General features: G+C 57.3%; 1 protein-coding gene across 2 annotated transcripts; it reads right to left on the bottom strand.

The window, feature by feature from the left end:
- Positions 1-5,622: 5,622 nt before the first annotated feature.
- MAU2 (MAU2 sister chromatid cohesion factor) lies at positions 5,623-21,384 on the bottom strand. Of its 2 annotated transcripts, none has more exons than XM_075549308.1 (19): positions 21,072-21,384; positions 14,576-14,593; positions 14,206-14,271; positions 13,648-13,743; positions 12,569-12,663; positions 12,097-12,124; positions 11,671-11,826; positions 10,917-11,063; positions 10,759-10,849; positions 10,032-10,135; positions 9,823-9,900; positions 9,672-9,737; positions 8,627-8,713; positions 7,879-7,928; positions 7,706-7,783; positions 7,490-7,601; positions 6,226-6,316; positions 5,922-6,049; positions 5,623-5,831 (listed from the first exon to the last, which is right to left on the bottom strand). In XM_075549308.1, exons 1-19 carry the CDS (start codon positions 21,345-21,347, stop codon positions 5,757-5,759), a joined length of 1,842 nt encoding a protein of 613 aa, XP_075405423.1. In that variant the 5' UTR covers positions 21,348-21,384; the 3' UTR covers positions 5,623-5,756. The 2 variants fall into 2 exon arrangements, with proteins under 2 accessions (XP_075405423.1, XP_075405431.1); XM_075549316.1 differs by having other exon boundaries at positions 8,630-8,713.
- Positions 21,385-21,604: the final 220 nt, after the last annotated feature.

Genomic DNA, 21,604 nt, shown 5'->3' with positions numbered 1-21,604 from the left:
GGGACCTGTCCCCACAGGTGAGCTGGCCAGCAGTGAGGGAGAACCATGAGTACCTCCACCGTACTCTTACTGATTCCTTTGGCTGACCCACCTGTCAGGAGCTCACTCATTTGTTGGAATTTTTTTTTCTTCCTACAAATACTCAATGAGTCCCTCACAAGGATGGGGAGGAGCAGCAGGCAGAGCGGCCAAAAGAGGGAGATATCTCTCAGGCCTACTTCTCCACTTGCCCACAAGTTACTGACACCAATTCAGAGGGCCTGGTCTACGCCTGCAGCGCACACCGAAATGGAGCGCACAGGGTGCTTGCTTGGTTCTGCACTTTTGAACCAAAGCAAGCCCCCTAGTGGCGGCACTCCTAAACATGCAAACTGTCCACCCGTGGAAAGAAATGACTTGGGAGCACAGGGTCTGACCTCCTCCAGCTACTCAAGAGGAAAATCATCTGCATCAGCTGCCTAGGGCTGATTCCTAGGGGGCGAAGGTCAGACCGGCCCCACCCTCCAGTCTTCCGACCCTTTCAGAAACTAACTATCCCCCACCCACAGCACTCTCTCGACTTTCTCAGGTGCATTCCATAAGGATTGCGATTATGGGGCTTATTAAGGAAGTTAATTTATACATGTTCAGGACACAGCTTCTCAGGCAGGACAGTCTCTTCTCAGCTGCCTCTCTCTGACGTTTGGTCATTCAGCCACATGGTCCATCAGCCTCTGCCCGGCTCTTACACGGCTGACAATAGATGTCCAAAGGGCACACTACTCTGCCATGACCGTGAACCCTAAGGGGCTCAACAAACCTGTATTCCCACAAGCCAGCCTTTTGCCCGAAGGCACTCAGTTCTAACTTGCTCGGTGGGCTGGGAAGCTCACAGACTGACTCTCAACTCTTTTTTTTTTTCTAACATTTTATTAGGAGCTCATACAACTCTTATCACAATCCATACATACATCAATGTGTAAAGCACATCCGTACATTCCTTGCCCTCATCATTTTCAAAGCATTTGCTCTCCACTTAAGCCCTTTGCATCAGGTCCTGGACTCTCAACTCTTAATGTTGCTGCTGCCCCTCCTTGGCCACCCCTCTGGGGTCAGCGTTGCCTGCCTGCGGCATCCAGAAGGTTCAATATGCAGCAATTTTGGACTCTTCTCTAGCTGGTAGTGACTCCCCATTCCTGCTTCTGAGAGGACTCGTTTTATTGCCCTTCATTTGATAGGATGGCAATCACAAATAACCTTGTCAAAAGCCACTGCCAACTGAATTCCACCAGTTTCTTCCCCACCTTCTCTCATCTAGAACCCATCAGTCAAAGGTCACTTGGTGGCAAAACAGAGATTATGGGACTGTTAGGGATGACTCGAGTTGGTTCCGACTCCCAACAGAAGGAAACAGGGCTCAGTCCTTTGCCATCTTCACGATGTTTTCTTAAACTGCAGCCCATTGTTGCAGCCACTCTGTCCATCCATCTTGAGGGCTGCCCTCCACTTTACCAAGCGTGATGTCCTTCTCTAACAAGCGTGAAGTCCTCCTCCGGGGACTGATCTCTCCTGATACCATGTCCGAAGCACATTGAGACGAAGTTTCGCCACCCTTGTTTCCAATGAGCATTCTGGCTGTAATTCTTCCAAGACAGATGTTTGTTCTTTTAGCCGTCCATGACACTTTTAATATTCTTCCCCAACACCATAATTCAAATGCACCAATTCTTCTTTGGCCTCCCTTATTCAATATCCAAATTTCACAGGCACATGAGGCATTTGAAAATTGAAACATGTTAACTCACTGCACTGCACTACCTCAAAGACGCAGGATGGGAAGGTCTTTCAGGACCTAGCTCCAGCTTACTAGTCCCCACAGAAAGCCCCTGAGGGAGGTCGGTGGTAAACCTTGCACTTCCTAGAATGGGGACCTGGGTTCCCCTGTTATCTGACATGCAAGTCGCTACTCATCTGTCAGCAGAAGCTTTTGTATTGCTAGGATGCGGAACAAGTTTCAGCTGAACTTCCAAATTAAAGGGACGAGAAGGCCCTGATGATCAACTTCTCGAAACCCTATGAATCCAACAGAAGAGTGTCTTCAGACTCTGGAAGGCCTGCTCGAACCTGTCCACAATGGGTGACACTGCTGGCATCTGAAACACCAGTGGTACAGCTCCCAGCATGATACCACCACCAAAGTGACCGCAGCAGGAGCGCCAGGGTGTGCGTCGCTAGACTTCCCAAATGAAACACAATATGCCCAGTATATTTTAATCAACAGGAACGTACTTCATATATGCATGTCACACACTCTTTCAGCCTCTCCCAGGTGACGGTCCTGCTGGGGTCAACTCCAATTTAGCATGACCGTGTGACTTGGTAGCTTCGTAAGGTTTGGGGGAAAGAACCAACTATAAAGATCTGTGTTGGTTTTAAGTTGAGATGCTGAACTTCAAGCAACACTAACCGTTTAGATGACCGAGGCACAATTTGATGTCATATTACGTGTGCACTGGGAGCTGGATGTGGAGCAAGGCACTTTGCTTTTGAGAGAGGGACAGACACACACATTCCATGGACTGAAGGATGTGGGGTGTGGCCAGCTAGGACTTCCTCCTATAGCCTGGGGGCAGTGGAACCTTCTGGAAGCAGGAAGTGCTATGGAGCCCCCTTTCCTGGGGTGCTACAGTTCTGCAAGGGGCACTGGACTTGAGAAGGGACTGAGGCTCAAGAGGCCAGGGTGAAACCACTGCCCTGTGAGGTGGTGGGTATGACCAGCACTGATACCATCTGTCTCACATTTGGGTCTGGCGAAGGAACCTTCCATGGCACACTTGGTCACCAGCCCTCATGCTGGCCACAAGTCCAATGACGCACCCCTAGCCCCTGAACTTGGCAATGTGACCTGAGTGGGTGGGGGGGGGAGGGGAAGGGGATATGGTCACCAGCTTGGCAAGACCCAGGGTTATGACCGTGCTCATCCGCTCTGAAGGTTGATGGATTTTCACCAAGTCTGTCTCTGCCCTCAATATGATATGCGGCTCTGTCCTGGGCGGGACTTCGTCCATTCCAGTCCCTGCTGTGTCCCCATAGTGGCGCACTGCTACCGTTTGGCAGGTGCCTGACCCAAGATCTCTGAGGGGCAGGTCTCCAATGTCCCTGCAAGCACTGTAAGTTTGGAGACCAGCACAATCCCCAGTGACCCAAAGTAGAAGAGAACTGGGCAGACCACCCTGTTCCCTGGGGACCTCTGACAAAGAGGGCTGCCTGATAACAAGGCCTAACCATTACCACCCCCACTCAGTCCAGCTGCAACTCTAGAAGGGGCGAGGAGCACCATGAAATAAACCAATGCAAACCAGTCACCTACCAAGATTGTGTTTCACAATCACCAACAGGGGGCCCCCATCCTGACCTTGAGCCTGGTGGTCAAGGTGCATGTCAGCTGCCCCAAGGCATTTGGTCTTGCTTGGTTTAGGGGCAGATTTTAATGCTTCCACAGTGACGCAGGGGGCCAATAGTGAAGTGGTGGTCCCTGGGGTGTGCCTGGGAGCTAGCCTTGGGAGGGACAGGCTGGGGAGATGGAACATGCAGAGACCACCTCCAACTCAGCTGGAGAGCCCCCCACCTCCAGCCAGGTCCATGGTGGGGCAGATATTTCCGGAAGACTCCTTTGAGGCCAGACCAAGAGCTAGGACTCTGAACTAGGGTGTGAGGCCCTCTGGGACGCGGTGGGTGCGCCAAGCCAATTCTATCTGCTCTGGTCAGTGCACATGAGGTCCCTGTCCTTTCTTCCACGTGTGCTTCTTCTGTCACCTGCTCAGAATCACTTGGCTGCTTCAGTTCCCCAAAGCTGTTAGGAGCCCCTTCCCTCATGGTCCATTCCTTCCCCTGCACGCTCCCTCCCACACCCAGTATTCCATATAAGGCTGTCGCCCACCTGCCAGGCAAGGGACATCTCCTGGGGGCATGGGAGAGGGGAAGCACAAGCACAAACACACAAGGCTCCTGCCAAGTTCCTTTACTTTGGATACACAGGAGGCGGCCCACGGGCGCGTTGTGTTCTGTTATTCGTTCTTTTCCTGATTAAAAGCACCAGCTGAAGTTAAAAGCACAGGCTGCTAAAATCAAAATATTACACACCCATTAAAAGACATGATGCCAAACACACTCATTATTAAAACTCTTAGCAAAAGAGACAAGGAAACCAAGAAGCTAGCTGTCCAACAGCTGCTCTGCGTCCTCCGCAGCTAGGGCGGCAGGCCCAAAGCTCGAGCACGCGCCTGGCCACACGGTGGCGCCAGAGGCCGAATGATGTCCTGACATTCACTCGCCTTGGCCCTCCCCATTAGATAGGGACTCCGGTAGTAGAGTAGTAGCAAAAGCTTTTATATCATCCAAGTTGCTGCTGCAAAGAAACGCTCAAAGATCACATGCACACACACACACACACACACACTCTCTCTCCCCATACACTGTTTGGCTTCCATGAAGTGTGGAACATTAAATATCGAGTACTGGGTTTTTACTGTAAACTTACTGTTTTATCCTTAATTTCACATATACACAGAGAACAAGGTGGTACTAAAAGCAAACACCGGGGCAGGTGTTAAGCTGTGAGGTTCTTACTCCAGCTGCTCTAACACAGACACCCTACGAGGAGCAGAGAAAGGCTTAATAAATACGCAGACGAACATGATGCACAAGGTGATGGTGCAGGCTAGGCCGAGGAGTTGTGCCGGGTGGGCCTGGCCTGTGGGTGGAGGGGCCGGGGGCTCCCTCCGAGGCTCTGCTCCATTGGAACTGGGCAGAGGACAAGGCTTGGGGGGAAGTCCTGAGGCAACCCAGGCTAAGGCATGGTAAGGTCTCCAGACGGCAACACGGGCTCGGCAGGTACCCACGTCCTGGGCAGATGGATGCACTCAGCAGAGGCCTTGCAGCACAGGTGTGATGAGGAGGCTCAGGTCAGTGAGGCAGCTGGTGGACCCGGCTGCCTGCCATGTGTGCTGGGGTGCCAGACAGGAGGCTGTCTAGCCAGCCTAGTTAACTAGTGCCTGCTGGGCACCTCCTGGATGGCCAGGCAAGGCATGCAGCAGGCCAGCTGCCTGAAGCTGGCAGAGCACCTGCGCCCATCTCTAGGAGACCCGGGGTCGGGGAGAGTAGGGGACCGCCCCCCCCCAAAAAAGAGTGGACCACAAAGGAACTGGGAAGAAAGGCCTCTCGTCTGGCTGGAGGCCCTGCTCCAGTTCCAGCTCCCTAGGCCCCCATGTGCGTGCACAAGCACGCAGCTATGCACACGTACTTCTGAATACGCAGCTGACAGTGTCTGGAAATGGGAGTCCCTGGGCAGTGGCCTTGGCTCTCGGGTGGAGAGAGGCGGGGACGAGCACTGCAGTCGCTGTACACTGGCTCCTCCGAGAGTGGTTACTTCTTTCCTCCAAATTCCCCATAGGAGCCAAATATGTGGCTTTGGATACTGCCTGCACAATCTGCAAGGGTCCAGAGCCGTCAAAGTGGAAGTCACTACCAGGCGCGGAGGGCTATCCCTACGGAGCCCTGCTTCATATGGGCTTGACCCAGTGCAGAGAAGGGCCGTGAGTTTGGCATCCACTCCCAGGGTGGCTCCAACCTGAGGCAGCCACCACAGCGGTGTGTGTCCTTCCAGCGAGGTGCGTGTGTCCTGGCTGCTGAACAGAAGATGGCACCCACACCACGCCAGCAAAGAGCAGCTCTGGATAGGCCTGTGGGGTCGCACAAGGGCCACCCCAGGACCAGTCTCACAGGAGGCTGGCCAGGCTGGTGTTGGGTCCATTCTGGGCTTGGAACTGCACAGGGGGCGGGCCGTCTGTCCACTGTGGGAGAAAGAGGCACACAAGTTGAGGCCCCGAAGCCCCTGCCCCCGTGCCCAGCCAGCCGGCCCTGGCCCTGCCCAGGTCCCCTACCGTGATGAGGTTGTGCTCAGGAAGGCTGCAGGCCTCAATGTGGTCCTGGAGTAGCTGCTGTGAGAAGTTCTGGTGCATCTGGGCGGCCTCGTGTGCATCCATCGCATTCCCACAGGCTTTGTTCAAGTCTACAGGTAGACCCGTCACACATAGACCTCTGCCGGTCACCTCGTGAGCACGCATATCACCCCTCCACCCGCCAGGGGGGCAGGTCACCCCACCCCTGGGGAGGTCATATCCCTGGGCTCTGCCAGGCAGCCCTGTGCTCTGAGGTAGCCAGCAGGGAGTCTGCCTCTAAGCTCACCTCTGAGCAGAGCCGACGACCACAACTGCACAGACATGTCTGGGATCTTGCTGGCCAGCTGCATGGCAGGCACCACCATGTTGTTACTCTCCTGGCAACCCAGAGCAGTAAGAGAGCTGAGGGGACCAGGGGTGGCAGAGCCAGAGACCCGCCCACTGAGGCCCGTCTGGCTGTCTTCCTAAAGCTGGTAAACCCCAATTCCTCATTTACAGTCTACCACCCCAAAGGGCCTTTCTCTCTGTAGCACTCCTTGGCCACTGGGAAGGACAAACCACTCAATTCGCTGCTCTTGCAACACCGCCTAGCAGCCCTCAAGGTGACTCGTGCCTCTGACACAGGTACAGGGCAAGTCAGCTTTGGTAAGACCACCACCAAGGTCCCAGGATAAGCAGGGCAGGGAGAGGCAGAAAACTGAACTTCCAACCATCACCACCAGGCGGGGTGGGGTGGGGGCACAAGTAGCCCGGGTGGGATGGGCCTTGTTCCTTCTGGGAGCCCCTCAGGTGCAGCAACTCTCAAGACCCTGTGGGGACACTGGGAGCTGGGAATCCTGGCCTGGCTGCACTTCTCGGGGCTTACGTGCCTTGAGCACCGCCCCTTACACAGCCCTGGCCTGGGCAATGACCCTACACTGCTCAGGCCACCCAGTCAGCAACCCTGAAGCTCCAGGCCCTGCCTAGGCCCCGGAGTGCCTGGCGCTGACTCAAATGAGAAGAATGTCATCCAGCTCCCACCGGTGACACGGCGTGGTCTGGGAACATTCTTAACCAGCTCTGCACCCCAGCTTCCAGGAGCCCCGTCTCCTGAGGAGGCATGCCGCTAAGACACAAACTCCGGAGCAGGCGGCCTGCGTGGCGCCGAGTGCAGGGCAGCGTGCACGCCCAGCCTTGCATAGGGCCCTGAGGAAGGGGGCTAGCTCCTCGAACCTCCGATTTCTGCAATGCTTTCTCCGACTAGCCCAAGACACAGGGAGTGAAAGACAGGTGCTATGCACACTCCAGTGGAGGCCTGGGCACAGCACAGCCCTGTGGTGGGGGGGCAGGGACCAAGGGCGGGGTCTAGTGAGGGTGAAACAGTGCAGCCACTGAAATCAGCCCATATGGACCCCAACTTGGGGGCAGGGCAGGAATCTGAAACAAGACAGGTGGGCTCAGGTGGCCTGTTGAGCCAAAGGTGGGGCCAGGACAAGACGTACAGATGCCAGGCAGGGTTCCCACTGTTCTCACATGGGGCCCTGCACCTTTCGCTCCAGGGGCCCACTGACCCTGTGGTTCCCCAGCACGTAGAAGATGTGGCCCAGAAGCACCAGGGAGCAGGCCGTCAGCCGGTTCAGGTCCTCGGCGTTGGACATCTTCAGAGTTTCCCTTAAGAAGCGCCTGCACGGAATGGGGAGGGATACCCAGCCTCCTTTAGGACCCCTCCCCCACAGCAACTCCAAGGCTGGGGCAGCTTGGGGTGGGGGTAGACATAGGGCACTCACTTGGCCTCGTTGTAGCGCCCCTGGAAGAAGGAGAAGAGCCCACGAACATAGAAGGCAGCTGCCCGGAGGCAGTGGGAGCTGGGGAGGGGGCGACAGAGCATCAGAACCGGCCGGGAGGACTAGTGCGGGAGTGTAGCCCTCTTGCCGTCCAGGAGGTGCACCCTATGGCGTACCTGACGGGGAAGCTGTGGTCTGGGTTGATCCTTTCCAGAAGACTGTACAGCTGGGGGGGGGGAGCGAGGGGGGGAAGGCAGCCAGTCAGTCAGGGGGCAGTGACTTGGAACGTGGTGCATTTCACCCAAGACCAGATAGGTCCCCCAGGGTGTGGTGCCACGTGGTGGGTAGGCCCGGAACAAGGAGGCGAGCATCTTAAAGGGGAGGAGGTACTGGGGCGCTAGCTAGGTGGATGGACCAGGAGCCTAAAGGCTGATGGGAGTGGCAGGACTGGTGCTTTGGGGGTCCTCTGGCTGTCCAGTGGGGGGTTGGGTAAAGAGGGTTTCAGAAGGGCTCGGTTTCTTCAGTGTGCAGACAGGAAGGAGTCAGGCCCAGAGAAGGTCTACAGGGGGGCTGGTGGGGAAGGACCCCAGGGCTGGATGGTGAGAGGGGCCAGGTTGTAGTTGGATGGGTGTAAACATGCGGGGGAGCCCTGGGAGCCTCGCCCTTCCCTGGGGTGGGGCACCGTGGCTGCTGTCCTCCTCCCGCAGTAGCCCAGGGAGCTCCCTGTCCCAGGTCAGAGGGCTGGGGCCTTGGTGTCTCCTGGAGTGCAGCAGCAGCCCAGGGCAGACGCCGCACTGTGTTCGCTGGGGCTCCTCTCCCTGGAGGCTGCCCTCACGCCCACGCCTGGGCCTTGCTGAGCCGCTGCACAGGACAGCCTACTTGGGAGGAGGTTGAGAGACAGCAAACACGAAGCATGTCACCTACTACCTCTTGGTGCCTGTTTCCTTCCCGGATGTACACACTCGCCAGGTTGGTGACAATGAACGCCCACAGCTCCTGGTGGTTGGTGAGCTGGATGAAAAGGTGGCATCAGGCTGGCCGCCCCAAAGCTGACAACCACACAAGCCCCAAACAAGCTGCCCCAGAAGCCAAGAGCAGCGCTCATGTCCAGTCAGGAGACTCCTCCCTGGCACCTCTGCCCCTCAGGCAGTTGGCAGGGGTGGAGGAGGGCAGTGTGATGATAGCGGCACGAACGGTTAGTCCCTGATGCATGGGAACAGGAGCCATGAGCAGAGTGGGGTGCAAACCCTACCCTCCAGAGGTTAGAGGGCTGAGACCAGTCACAACTCTGCATGGGGTGGACACAGAGGGTCCTAACTTGGCCAGAGAAGGCTGGCTGGACTGTTAGCACCAGAGCTTAAAGCACAACCCTGACCAGCAGTTGGATGGCAGCACCTGGCTCTGTGAAGGGCCCTGGGTAAAGGGCTCTGAGATGTAGGACACTCGGTCTGACAAAGCACCCAGCGGAGAGGAACGGGGAGGTGCCAGCTGAGTCACTCTGAGGGAGGCAGTTTCATGGTGGAGGGCTCTCCCACGGGCCCATGTCCCTACTGTCCCCTGGCTGTATGACAGGTGTGGCTTGGGCAGATCTGGTGGAGTCTTAGCTCCAGAACTTACCACAGGACAGCTTTGGGCAGGTGCTCAAGGCTACTGAAGCTGAGCAACGGTCACCCCTGAAGGTAGGTCTCGGGCCCAAGCAGGCAGCCCTGTTGGAGGCTGGCCCATGTGTGCAATGGCCCTGGGACGCTGGCTTGCCTGACTCTCTAGTATGTTCCCTAGCCCTACACTACCTGTGTGCCGCGTCCTCCTCCCCACCGCCCCCTACCGGAATAAAGTGCTCTGAGCTGTCCTTGGTGCACACAGAAGCATCAGGGACCCTCCACAGAAAGCCCTGTAGAAAGGCTCGTTCCTGCCACTCCAACTGACCCCAGCACCGCTGCTGCTACCCTTCCTCACATCAGCTCCTTACCCGCAGGGCCGTGGTGAACTGGGCCTCCGCGTTATCCATGCAATTCACCGAGACGCAGTACAGGCCCTGGGAGGGACAGGGTGGGGAATCAAAGGTCAAAGGCAGCCTGGACGATGCAGCTCCTCCAGGTTCAGGGGGGTGGAGCACTCACCAGCAGCGTGTGCAGCTGCGCCGCGTGGTTGGAGAAGAGCCGTGGGGACTGCTGGCACAGCTGGCACACCTGGGAGATCTGGGGAGCACAGTGGGAGGGGCAGGGTTGCGTGGGTCAGTGGTCCCCATAGCCTTGGTCAGATTTTTCAGTTGATGTGCCCAGAGAGGGGTGTCCTGGTCAGTCCACCCCCACACCCCATGCTGGCCCACCTCTTGCAGAGCAGTGGCCTTGTGCCCAGTCACGAGCCGGCACATGATGATGTGCTCCAGTAGGATCACTTGGAAGGAGGACAGGATAGGGCTGCAGTCGAGCACTGAGAGAGAAGTGGGCAGGACTGAGATAAGGGGCAAGCACAGGAATGGCCGGTGGGCCTCCCACCAGGCTGGGAGACCCCTGCTCCATAGGCCTCCCTGCAGACCCTGCCTACATGCCTCCCCTGAACCAACCAACTCCATGGCAATACCCATCAAGGGAGAACCAGCTTCGTTTCCAGGAAGCACATGGGGGCCCTGGAAGGCCCTCCTTCCCTCCCACCCAGTACTCATGACACAGGGTCTGGGACTGTGGGCAGCAGGGAGTCCCCTGAAGGGACTCCAACTCCTCAGTATCCGGTGATGGAGCCCGGCAGTAGCCTCCCTGGGAAGTTCAGTGCAGGGCTCTGAGCATTCCCCTCTGCTCCCTGGCTTCTGGGGAACGTGATGGGAGCTGGGTTGACAGGCGGCTCCACGGGAAGGAAGGAGTTCGAGCACTGTGGAGTCTGCCTGAGCCCAACTCCCATGGCCCTGGCTCAGGCCTCGGTCCGGCAGCAGTGAACAGTGAAAGTAACCGCTGTTGCCCTACTGAGACCCAGCAAAGACATGCCCGTGTCTCCTCTGGGCCACCCTCTTGGCCGCCTCAGGCGGCCAGTGTGCCATGTGCCATGTGCCACTGACTCACTCTTGAGCTTCTCGAGCTGCATGAGAGCCTTGTCTGTGTACTTCTGCGCCTTCTCCAAGTAGCCAGCTTGCATGGAGTGCATCACAGTCACCTGCATCAAGAACAGGCGGCGTCACGGGGGCCTGTGCATCTGTGCCCACGGGCCGGGCGGCACTCACCAGGTAGACGAGCACGCACATGTGCTCCTTGGGCAGCCAGTGGAAGAGGTCGGCGGGGTTGCTGGGGAGGATCTCGTCGTCGTGCAGCGTGGAGATCGTCTGGATGCACTGCTGCAGCTGCTTCAGGCACGGCTTCACGCTCTTCACCTGAGCAGGGCGGGGCCGGGCACACCCGAGTCCACACTGCGCTCCCTCCCAGGGCTTCTCAGGGGCCTAGCCCTTGGGTGGGGGCTCAGCAGGCCTCTGCCTTTCCTCCCAGGTCCCCCACTCCTCCATCCTGGAGCCCTGCCCAGGTCTGTCATAGCCCCACAGGACCCGTTCCAGCCTTGGCTGAGGGTGGAGAGACACAGGGCCACCCTTGAGGGCATGCTGCTCAGCCTCGAGTCACAGGCGCACGAGGTGCACAGCCCTGGGGGCGGCCATGCAGGTGACTGCCACCGACAGACAGGGCAGCCCTTCGTGCGCTCGAGGTACCGAGGCCGGACGTGGGCACGCTGACACACCAGCCCCTGCTGTAGACCGACGTGTCAGCACACAGATGTGGAAAGGCAGTCGAGTGAGAGCAGCTGAGCCTGGTCCAGATGGTGCCGCGTGCACTGGACTGGACCACGCTGGTGGCAAGCACGAAGTCCAGCAGGGCGCAGAGTGTGGCGCGGGCCCAGCGTGGAGGGAAGCCAGTAGGCAACAATGGCGAGACACGACAGTGAGAGCCCCACCATGGGGCAGCCCGCCCCATGCCCAAGGCAGCACGAACCTGCCCAGCATCCAGGTAGTGGGTCACCTGCAGCACCAGGAAAAAGACCCGCAGCGACTCCTTCTGGATGGGGTTCCCCTGCCAGTTCTCCACGATCTGCCCGCAGAGCGTCAGCAGTGGGTGGACCTCCTGCAGCTTCCGTTCCATCAGCAGCAGCTGGGGGTGCACACGCTCTGAAGCCGCACGCAGAGGGCACTGTGCCGCCCCGCAGGGCCCCGCAGCTCCACATCCCCACAGCACAAGAGGACTCGGAGAGGAGCTCCTATCCCGGGCTCGGGTGGGGGTGCACCAGAAGACTCCAAGTTCCCTCTCCTGCACAACCAGCCCTGCGCCCGGAACCTCAACTCTGAACCCGGCAGAACACAAGGATCCTGCCCTCACCTCAGCGGCAGCGGCCCTGCCCACAGCTGGGCTCAACTTACTTACCATGCCTTTACTGAGCAGGAACAAGGCCCTGGAAGAGAGAGCTTGGGGTCAGGCCCGGGAGGACCGCTGTGTCTCTCACCCCACCCCCCACGGGAACCTCCCCTGCACAACAGCAGCCCGCCATGCGCGGAGGGGGCTGTCTCTGCCTGCGAGCGCCTTAGCTCAGCCCTCCCCTCACCCCCACCCCTTCCCAGCCCGAGACTGTGCCTGGACCTCACTCGGGGTCTTCTGGGAACTAAGGGATGACATCTTTTAACCCTCCTTGCACTTTCCACACGGGCCACACTGCTCCCACTAGCACCGGACACCAAAGTCTGCTGAGGGTGGTGTGGGAATTAAGGGACACTAAAATGTAGCAAGTCTCCGCTCATGGACCACAGCAGCCACACCAGCGTGGCTACACTAAGAGCCCACGGGCAGAAGGCCTCCCAGTGTCTCACATCCGTCTGTCTCTCTCCTGGGGGAAGCTCACCGTGTATATTCAGAGCCCACCACTCGCGCGTACTCAGCCCCGACACCCAGCAAGTCACAGGCCGACACCAGATCCTTCTCCAGAGTGTGCAGTTGCTGAAAGTACAGGGTGCAGACCACCTGCCTTGAGCTAACTGCTCAAGGAGCCAGAAATGGAGCCCTTTGCGCCTCAGCAAACCGTCTCAGGGCCAGCCAGCTCTGTGCCTTGCCAGCACTACTGTTATGACCACTGCACATCACCGCACCCGGCCACCTGCAGGCCAGCAGTGCGCTCACAAAGGCAAGCGCCCCTCTGAGGCTGTGGGAGGGCGGGCGGGGTAGAAGGAGGGTTTCTGACCGCCCTGGCAGCCAATGAGGCAGTGGCTTCCCAGGGGACACTGGGCCCACAAAGAGAGTCCTCGGGATTGAGAGCAGAGCAGGCCACAACTGTTACAGGGACTGGCATTGGCCAAGGCAGCCAGTAGTGTGGCCGGGGCCGAGTGCATCCCCGACAGAGGCCTTCAGCAGGCAGCTCAACTCGAGGCCCAGTGCCCACTGTGGTCAGGACACTGGTGAGTGGGAGAGGTGGTGCAGGCACAGACCCAAGGAAGTCTGGTGGTGGGATGTAGTCAGGGAACAGACCTAGGAACTTGTCAGCACTCAGGGAGTCAGCAAGGCAAAGAGATCCCCAGTGGGGTCGTCACAGCCCAGGGTGTACTCACTGGGGTGAAGGCACCTTTCAGGGCTATCACAGAGGGCCTGCTGGGTTGGGGCAAGAGGGCCTAACGGTTTTTCAGTGGTTGTGGGGGCGAGGGCATAGGGCAGAAGGCAGTGGCCAAGTTGCCGGCACAGGCCAGCCTCCCCTCATTTTGTGCACATGCCCTTCCTCCCTGGTTGCTGCTAGCTTCAGCCACAGCTCGGGTGGGCAGGGCGCTGGGAGTTTTACTCTCACGCAGCTGGCCCCCTTTTGCAACTCTTAAAACACACCACCCAGAAGACACCCAGGCCCCCATGGAGTGGGAGGGAGGGAGGGTCCACAAAGACCCCAGAATCCTGGCCCCCACACGCCCAGCCCTCATGTGCCCCGCCCCCGGCACTTACAGCCAGCTGGAAGAGCAGGCGACAGTGCCAGTATGGCGTCTGCTGTGAGATTTGGATGGCTTTCCGCAGGAGGGGCTTTGCTGCATCCACGGAATTCTGAAAGGAAAGACCAGTTTGGAGAGACAGTGACACACAGGAGGCCCTTGCACCTGGTGGCCACCTCGGAGCACTCATCACTAGCCCTGGACTTCCTGTTGACTTTGTCAACACAGAGAGGGGTGCGTTACTGGACTTGCTGCCTGGGACGGTCTGGTATCACTCTGAAGATAACTTCTCAACCAACTCTGCTGATTTACGCTCAAACTCCTGAAGTCAACTCAGGTGACAGTTCCCATTGTTCGACAGCAGAGGCGCCAGTGGGCAATGTGGAGGAAAGGGCCCCTTCTGTCCTGGCCACCCCGTGTGGTATGATTTGAAAGGAGACAGGGCGTTTTTCAGCTATAGCTGAAACCAGGAAATAGGTTGAGGAGAATTCCAGGTCAGAGCTTTGGGGCCCGTCCTGCCTGGGTCAGGGGTGGGTCTATCTGCCGGTTACTAAAACCCTCAGCACCTTCTTACCTCCTGGCAGTACAATTCAGACAAGAGACTCGCAGCTTCAAACTTGACATCCTCGAACTGGGGGACCTGTGAGGTTGGTTAAGGAGAGGAGAGCTGCACAGACACTGGCACAGAGGGTGTAGCTGGGGTTGGGCCCTCTTGAGGTGACCTGCACTGCCAGGGCCCTGGACCTAGGAGTCTGCGCGTGCACTGGTGTCCCAGGCTGGTGAAAGCCAGAAGCCTAGTCAGAAGCTGGGACTCAGCTGGTCTGGAAGGGTAGCTGGGGGCAAGCTGGGATGCTCCAGCTGACCCAGTGGGCAAGGCGACACATGTAGTATGTTGTCTGGTGAGCCCAGGGGTACACGTCCTTGCTCTCAGATAAAAAGGATACTTGCTGAGATATCAGCCACTGAAAGAGAAGGAAAAGAGGGAGGGTCAGTCGTGGGCCAGGCTGCTGGCTCCCCTGGGGGCAGACACAGTTCTGCTACGGCCAGAGGCAGCCAGGCTCTCCTGGGAGGTGAGGGTGGGAACTCGGCCAGTGAGGGTGGGTGTACCTCCCACTCGGGGGCTGAACCCAAAGCTATGGACCATTTTGGGGGTGCCTTGGTGGTAACGGTGAGAGAGAAGAACCGGCACGAGTTCCTGCTCCCTGACACCAGACACCCATTCCTAGCCTGTTGAGGCTACCACGTGAGCAAGGGGCCAGTAAAGACCCGCTCACTCCGAGGCAGCTCCCAATGAGAAGGGCTGAGAGGTGGCTTGGCTAAGGCCCTCCTCAGATCCATCAAGCTGGGAGAGTGGGAGGGGGGGAGTGGGGGCGCCAGCCCACCAAGTCCCAGAGGCGGAAAGGGCACCACAGCAGCAGGAGGGCTCCGGGGGTGGAGGGCAGCTGGTGGGGAGGGAGAGGGGTGGCTAAGGTCTGAGCTCCTCCTGGGGCCCCCCTTCTACCCCGCAGTGATCCCACTCCTTCTTAGGAATCAAACCAGAAAAGGTCTCATGAGTGTGCCTGGCCAAGAGTGAGCCCTCTGCCCTGCACCTTGCCACCCCACACCTTCCGACCCCCCAGAACACCAAGCATTGCTGGAAGGTGCACATCGAGATGACGGAGAAAACCACCCACCCCACCTGAGGGGAGCACAGGGGAAGAGCTCCACAGGCCACACAACGGAGGTCTGGGTGACACCAGAGGCTCAGGCTCCAGCAGGGAGGGGGGGCCCTGGGGCTAGGAAAGTGAGGACAGGGCAAAAGACACAAGAGAACAGGAGGGGGCAGGGCCAGTGTGATGGGGACGCCACCACAGGGATCCTGAAGGCAGAATATGGCGGCTCTGGCTGGGCCAAGGCAGCGGTGCAGATGATGACTGATCTCTGGGGTCTCAACAGAGGACAGGGGAGCACTGAACCTGGAAAGTACACCACAGACCCAAAGACTGAATCAGAGGGAGGATGAACAAGAGGCTTCGCAGCATGGTCAGGAGTTGCTCTTGATGTCAGGCAGACCCTGGTCTCACAGTTAAGTTCCTGACTACTAGCGAGGTCAGTCTGCCCAAATATCCCCTGAGGTGCCTCAAAAGCATGCCCTGGCATTCTGCTGCTGAAAGGGCACAGTCTTGGAAATCCTCCGGTATACATGAGGCCCCCAGGGGTCCAGCTCAACTCAACAGCCACTCATGGCAATAGTCAAACTTAGGTCAGGCCACTGCAGAGGACAGGGCCACCAGGGACATGACACTTGTGGGGAGGTGGTAGAAAGGCAAATCCCAGAGAAGCAGAAAACTTCCAGGTGGTTTCCAAAGCCAAGGACATCTGAAGAGCAGGCTGTACTTCTCCAAACTCTAGCAAAAGGAACTGAGTTCAAGAGCGAGAGGGTTAAGGGACAGCATAAGCATCTAGGCCCAGATGCTGGCAGTCTCTGGGTTCCATTGCAAACTGGCATGAGCTGTGAGGGGGCTGGTCCAGTGGAAACACAGGCGTGTCAGCGCCCCGGGAGCGGAGGGGCCGGAAGCAAGACGACTGCAGGACAGGGGAAAAGTGACAGGTTCTTGAGGCACTGAGACCCTCCACCCAGGAGGTCTATGAGAAGCAGCAGCCCCGGGAGGACACAACAGCCCCTGAGGAGCCGGATTCTGACACCCTCCCCCCCAAGCGGCTGTCCAAACAGCAGGCAAGCTGGAAGGCTCTAGGTAAGCAGCTGATGTGCAGAAACGAGTTAACCCAGGAATAAGCTGCTGGCAGTGGAGGTGGTGTCCGGGGGCACCTGCAATTAGGACTGAGATTAGGGGAAGCCAAGCCCTTACTGAGGGGACACTCAGTACTCAATTCTCTCCTTGAAAATAAGGGCGCCTTCTGAGTAGGGTGTAATACGCTCCTTCTCAGTAGCTCATGACAGGCAAATGTAATAGACACAGCCCTCAGAGACACACTTCAGCAGACAAAAGAAGAAGGGAGCAGACCCCAAAGTGAAAATATCATTACCAAGTTACCAAGGAGGTTAGGCTCTCTCAGAAAAAAACTCAGTCTATGAAAATAACCGGACACTGAACACAGCACTCAGTTCAGAAGCCAATAAGATATTTTACTTTTAGTTCCAAAAAGTTACCATATATTAAAAAAAAAGTGCTCGCTTCGGCAGCACATATACTTAAAAAAAAGAAAAGTTAGACTGCATTAGGCAAACCTGCTGCACTCTGCAGACCACGGTGCACCTGCCCCAAGCCATGCTACTTTCCATCAACTCACATGCATGTGACAGTTGGACACTGAATAAGGAAGATGGAAGAAAACCAAAGCATCTGCACTACGGTGCTGGCGAAAACACTGAAAGCACCACGGACAGTCAAAGCACCAACAGATCTGTCCGGGAAGAAGTACAACCAGAATGCTCTGAAGCGGCCAGGGCGGCGAGACTCAGTCTCATGGACTTTGGGCACAGTATCAAGAAAGAGCAGTCCTGGGGAAGACCGTCGTGCTTGGTGCTCTGGAGAGGAGCACACAGGAGGCAGGCCCTCGACAAGATGGAATCACACCGTAGCTGCAGCAATGGGTCCAGAGGTCAGAACTAGGCGCTGTTTCAGTCTGTTGGACACAGGGTCACTAGGAGTCAAAACCGACCCAGTGGCACCTAACACTGCCACCATCAAGGTAAGGAAGGAACTCTGGTGTCGCTGACAGGAACGCGGACTAGTAACCTCAAGGTTCAAACTCAGAACGATGAGGGAGGCTGTCTGCTCCTAGAAAGGTTCGCAAAGCCTGGGGACCTTATCGAGGGATTCTAGGAGCCCGAATGGACTCGATGGCCATGGATTTGGTCTTGGTAAACCAGTTGGGTCAATACCACCCATTTATCATTCTGCTGCCCTGTGGTGTCCCGCGAGCGATCGTGAGGGGAGAAGCTACGCCACTGGTATTGCAAGTTGGTGGGCGGGTTTCAGAGAAGCTTCTGCGACTTCTGGAAATGAACGCCACGGAGCACAACCAAAGACTCTTCAAAGGGAAGCGCCCAGCCCCTCTAGGACGGCAGGCACTCGGAATAACCTGCACGGTGGCTGCAGCAACAAGCTGGAGCGCACACCACGGCGGTGGACAGCGACGCTTTGTTCTGCTGGGCACCGGACACATGGAGAGATTCAGCAACTCACAGCAAGTGACAAGTTTGAGAACATCAGACCCCCCTCTGAGCAGAGCAGAATGGTTCAGGAGGAAAGTTTCAAGATCCCCAAGAGTCAGTTGCCTTTAAAATGAACTATCTCTATGTGCTTGTTGTTTTGTGTCAGCTCCCTGAAAAAACATTGGAATCTATGTGGGATCAAAATGTACAAGGCATATTGGAACAATTAAACAAAAGCCTTGTGGAGTGATGAGTTTGTTAGCCAGGCTGGAAATGGTTATGCAGCTGGAAGAATGTAACCAGTATTGCTAACTTGTCCACGTGAAACGAAGTCTTACTATGTATATGCTCAACAACAAAGAAAAAACATCCTCCCTTTAAAAACCCCCAAAAGCACTCTGGCCAGTTCATCTGTAGAACTAGAACTCAGCAAACCATTTCTGACGGGAGGATGTTTTACAGTTCTTTGAGCCGCTCGGAGGAAGTGTTTTAAAAAAGGAAGAAAACCCCACAGCTGCCTGATTTGGAAGAAGCAGACTGCGAACAAAGAATAAAGCCTGAAAAACAGCATGTCTGTAACACACAGGCCATCAGGGATCACTGGAAGGAACACTGCCTGAAGGACAATGTCACCTTGGCTGGAATCTAGAGCAAGTCCCAGCTGGGGATGGATCAGAGGGGAAGAGGGGACACTGGGTATACAACGGTGTGGAGCCGGAACTGTGAGGAGGGGCTTGGAGAACACATGAGATTCTGGGTACAGCAGAACCAAGAACAGCACCTCATGGGTCCAAAAGCCAAGTAATAAACACAAAGGAAGCAACTGAGGCATGATGCGTCTCTCAGACAAGGCTGGGGCATGTAATGGACCACTGTGACTGACTAGGGCTGGACCCAGGCAAACCAGTACAAGGAGCAGGGGAATTTATTTTAACCAGTGCTTCCTAAAGTGGGCAACTCTGTCCACTGGAAAGCACTGGAATGAAGGGGGGGGGAGTGTCACTACAAAAAACAGCTGCCTACATTTCACCCTGGATTATGGGCTAGAGCGCAAATGTTTTTTGTTGCCAGGGGGTGCTGACTAATTCCTGCGCCCGCCCCCCCCAAAAGGGGGCGGTAGGCCCAATCAGTTTGGAAACATAGTTTTCGGTCAGGAACGTGGGTTGTTCTGAGTCAGCACGTTCAGGGAAGGGCCGGGTGGTCCTGGCTTCCAGCCCCGACTCCTGGTCTCATGACAGCCCCGGGAGGCTCAGACGAGACAGCTGCCACCACCCCCTCTGCACCTTGCCGCCAGCATCTGCGGCAGATGTCCTGCGTGGTCGGTCCTCACCCGTTCAGGCCTCCCACCAAGAGTGGATCCCTCACTTCCACCAAAAATAGAAAAATAGCTGTCATGTCAACGCCACCCCTCACCCTGGTCCAGTTTTCTCAGGTTCTGCTATCACTACTACCTTGGGGACCATCAGATGGTGGAAGGGGTCACACACTCTCTGAGAGCTAAAAGGTTGGCAACTGAATCCCATCCCCATGAAAAGCCTGGTGATCTGCTTCCAAAAGATCAGAGCCTTGAAAATCATGAGTCTGCTCTGAAACCCAGCGGGCAGCCCAGCCATGAGTCCCGGTTGACCTGGCGACATCTGACACACACTACACCACCAGAGGAACATGGCACAAAACCTGAAAACCGAGATCCTTGATTTGGGGCATGCACGGTGCAGCTTTGGGCGAATCACTTTACCTCTCTGGGCCCACATATTTCCTCATTCCTGAAACAAGGAAGTTGGGTCAGGTGGTGATTAAAGTCCCCTTCCAACCATCTCCTCTCCAAAGCAGTGGGTGAGTGGGTCCAGATTCACCATTGTCACTGCCATCGAGTCGATGCCAACTCACAGCAACCCTAGAGGACAGGGTAGAACTGCCCCCTGTGGGTTTCCAAGACCCTAAGTCTCTACGGGACTAGAATGCCTCCTCGGGAGGTTTCCAAAGGCTGATCCTGCCGTTGGCAGCCCAATGGGCATCTTCCACACCCTGTCCGTCGGGTCATGAAGTTCCGCCCTCTTCTGGGCAGCTCACAGCCGGGTCAATGGCAGAAGCAAGGAGAGGCACAGGCCCGAGAGGAGCCCAGTGTTGCTGTGGCGAGAACAACACCACAGCCAGGAATGGGAAGGGGCTGTCCTAAGTGACAGGTGCGCGCCCATGCTTCAAAGATGCTACCAGTCGGGATGAGGATGAGCGCTGGGCCAGAAGAGGATAGACTGTGGCTGGAGAGAGGGAGGGAGAGAGGAAGCAGGAGCTGCAAGATTACCCCCCCCACACACACACACACACTTGCTTTCTGGAGGGCAGCACGATGGGGTGGGGGGCGGTGCTCAGTTCAAGATTCCAACCCCATAATTCCTCACCAGGACTGCAAAGGTCCCTAAGGGGCACCAACAGTTTGCCCTCAGATACTAACCATCATGTTGGTGGTTCAGACCCACCCACCCAGCGGCCCCAGGGAAGATGACAGTCAAGAGAACACCATGGAATAACTCTCCTGTCACCCACTGGGTGCCCACCAGTCATCATGGGCACCCACCAGTCATCATGGGCACAGGGGCACGGTTTTTGCCGTGAGGAGGGTTACAGGGCTGCAAACTGTCAACTCCTGCCTGCCTCCTTCATCTCTGACACCTGGCACCACTGACAGGGCACAGAATCTCCGGGCCATCTGAGGAGCCAGACTTCCGGATGCACGAGGGCACGCCCTCCTGGGTCCAGACCTCAGATTCCCAGGAGCCTGATGGACTGTCCCTCTTGGACCCCAAGTCACTGGAGGGGGTCAGATCGCGTCCAGGCTGATGCTCCCCAGCGGAGTCCCCGGGGCTGGAAGCGGCAGGCGTCCCGGGCGTGCAGTGGTCCTACGGCTGCCATCGAGGGAATGAGGGACAGGGAGGTCTCTAGGAAACCTAACGCCTTAAGGACCTCGCCTAGCCTGACAGGAGACAACCCTCTGAGTAGTCTAAAAAGTTAATGACTTGCTGCGACCACTGACTGAGGAGCTGTCGGGGAATAAGGCCCTCATCGGGAACGGAAAACAAGGGAGGAGGGGTGTCCTGGAGGTCCTCCGGCACCCTAGGAGGATGGCGGTCTTGGGGTTCAGCGAATGGAAGTCCCAGGTTGGTGCGGAGTGGTTGCACCTCGGGATCCTGAGTAGCGGCCCGGAGTCTCCTCGCCCGCCCGGGGCGCGGCCTCCCAACCCGACCCCCATGCCCTGCCCTCGCAGTGCGGCCCGCGCTCACCGCCTTCTCCAGGTGGCTGCGCGCCTGCTCGCTGTTCTTGGTGTGGTGGTAAAGCACAGAGCCGAGCTGCAGATGCGTGCGGGCCTCGATGCGCTGCGGAGGCTTGAAGGGGAACACAGCCTGCAGGCAGTGTACACACAGGCGGATCTTGGGCGGGCTGGAGGTACGAAAGTGCTCTGCAAAGCCCAGGAGCGCCAGATACCACGACTCGGCCGCCTCGGCCTGCGCCGCCTGGGCCGCCGCCGCCTGGGCCGCCGCCGCCGCCTGAGCCGCCATTTTGGCCTCCACAACAACAAGCGGCCGCCACAGGGAGGCGGAAGCAGGCCAGGGGGCGGGGCCAGACAGGCCTGCGGATCTCGCGATAGCTGCCTCACAAAGCATCATGGGATATGTAGTTTCTATTTAGTATGGACGCGGCTCTGGAAAAGATAGGAGAAAAGGCAACGCTCTTGAGTCAGCGGGATTGTGACTGAATATCATTAGTATACAGAGATTTACGGTCCTTGAAGGAAATTTCTAGACGTCCTCGGAGT

Source organism: Tenrec ecaudatus, chromosome 1, assembly GCF_050624435.1.
Source record: "Tenrec ecaudatus isolate mTenEca1 chromosome 1, mTenEca1.hap1, whole genome shotgun sequence".
In the NCBI taxonomy this organism is placed as follows: domain Eukaryota; kingdom Metazoa; phylum Chordata; class Mammalia; order Afrosoricida; family Tenrecidae; genus Tenrec; species Tenrec ecaudatus.
The sequence above is the reverse complement of the archived record's forward strand: the minus strand, read 5'-3'. Positions and strand labels throughout refer to the sequence as shown.

Coding starts and splice junctions, on each gene's coding strand:
- MAU2 (XM_075549308.1), bottom strand. CDS start 21,347: ATGGCGGCTCAGGCGGCGGCGGCGGCCCAGGCGGCGGCGGCCCAGGCG. Junction 13,744..14,205: donor CTGAATTGTACTGCCAGGAG/GTAAGAAGGTGC, acceptor CTTTCCTTTCAG/AATTCCGTGGATGCAGCAAA. Junction 10,136..10,758: donor GCAGCTCGAGAAGCTCAAGA/GTGAGTCAGTGG, acceptor CTTCTCTCTCAG/TGCTCGACTGCAGCCCTATC.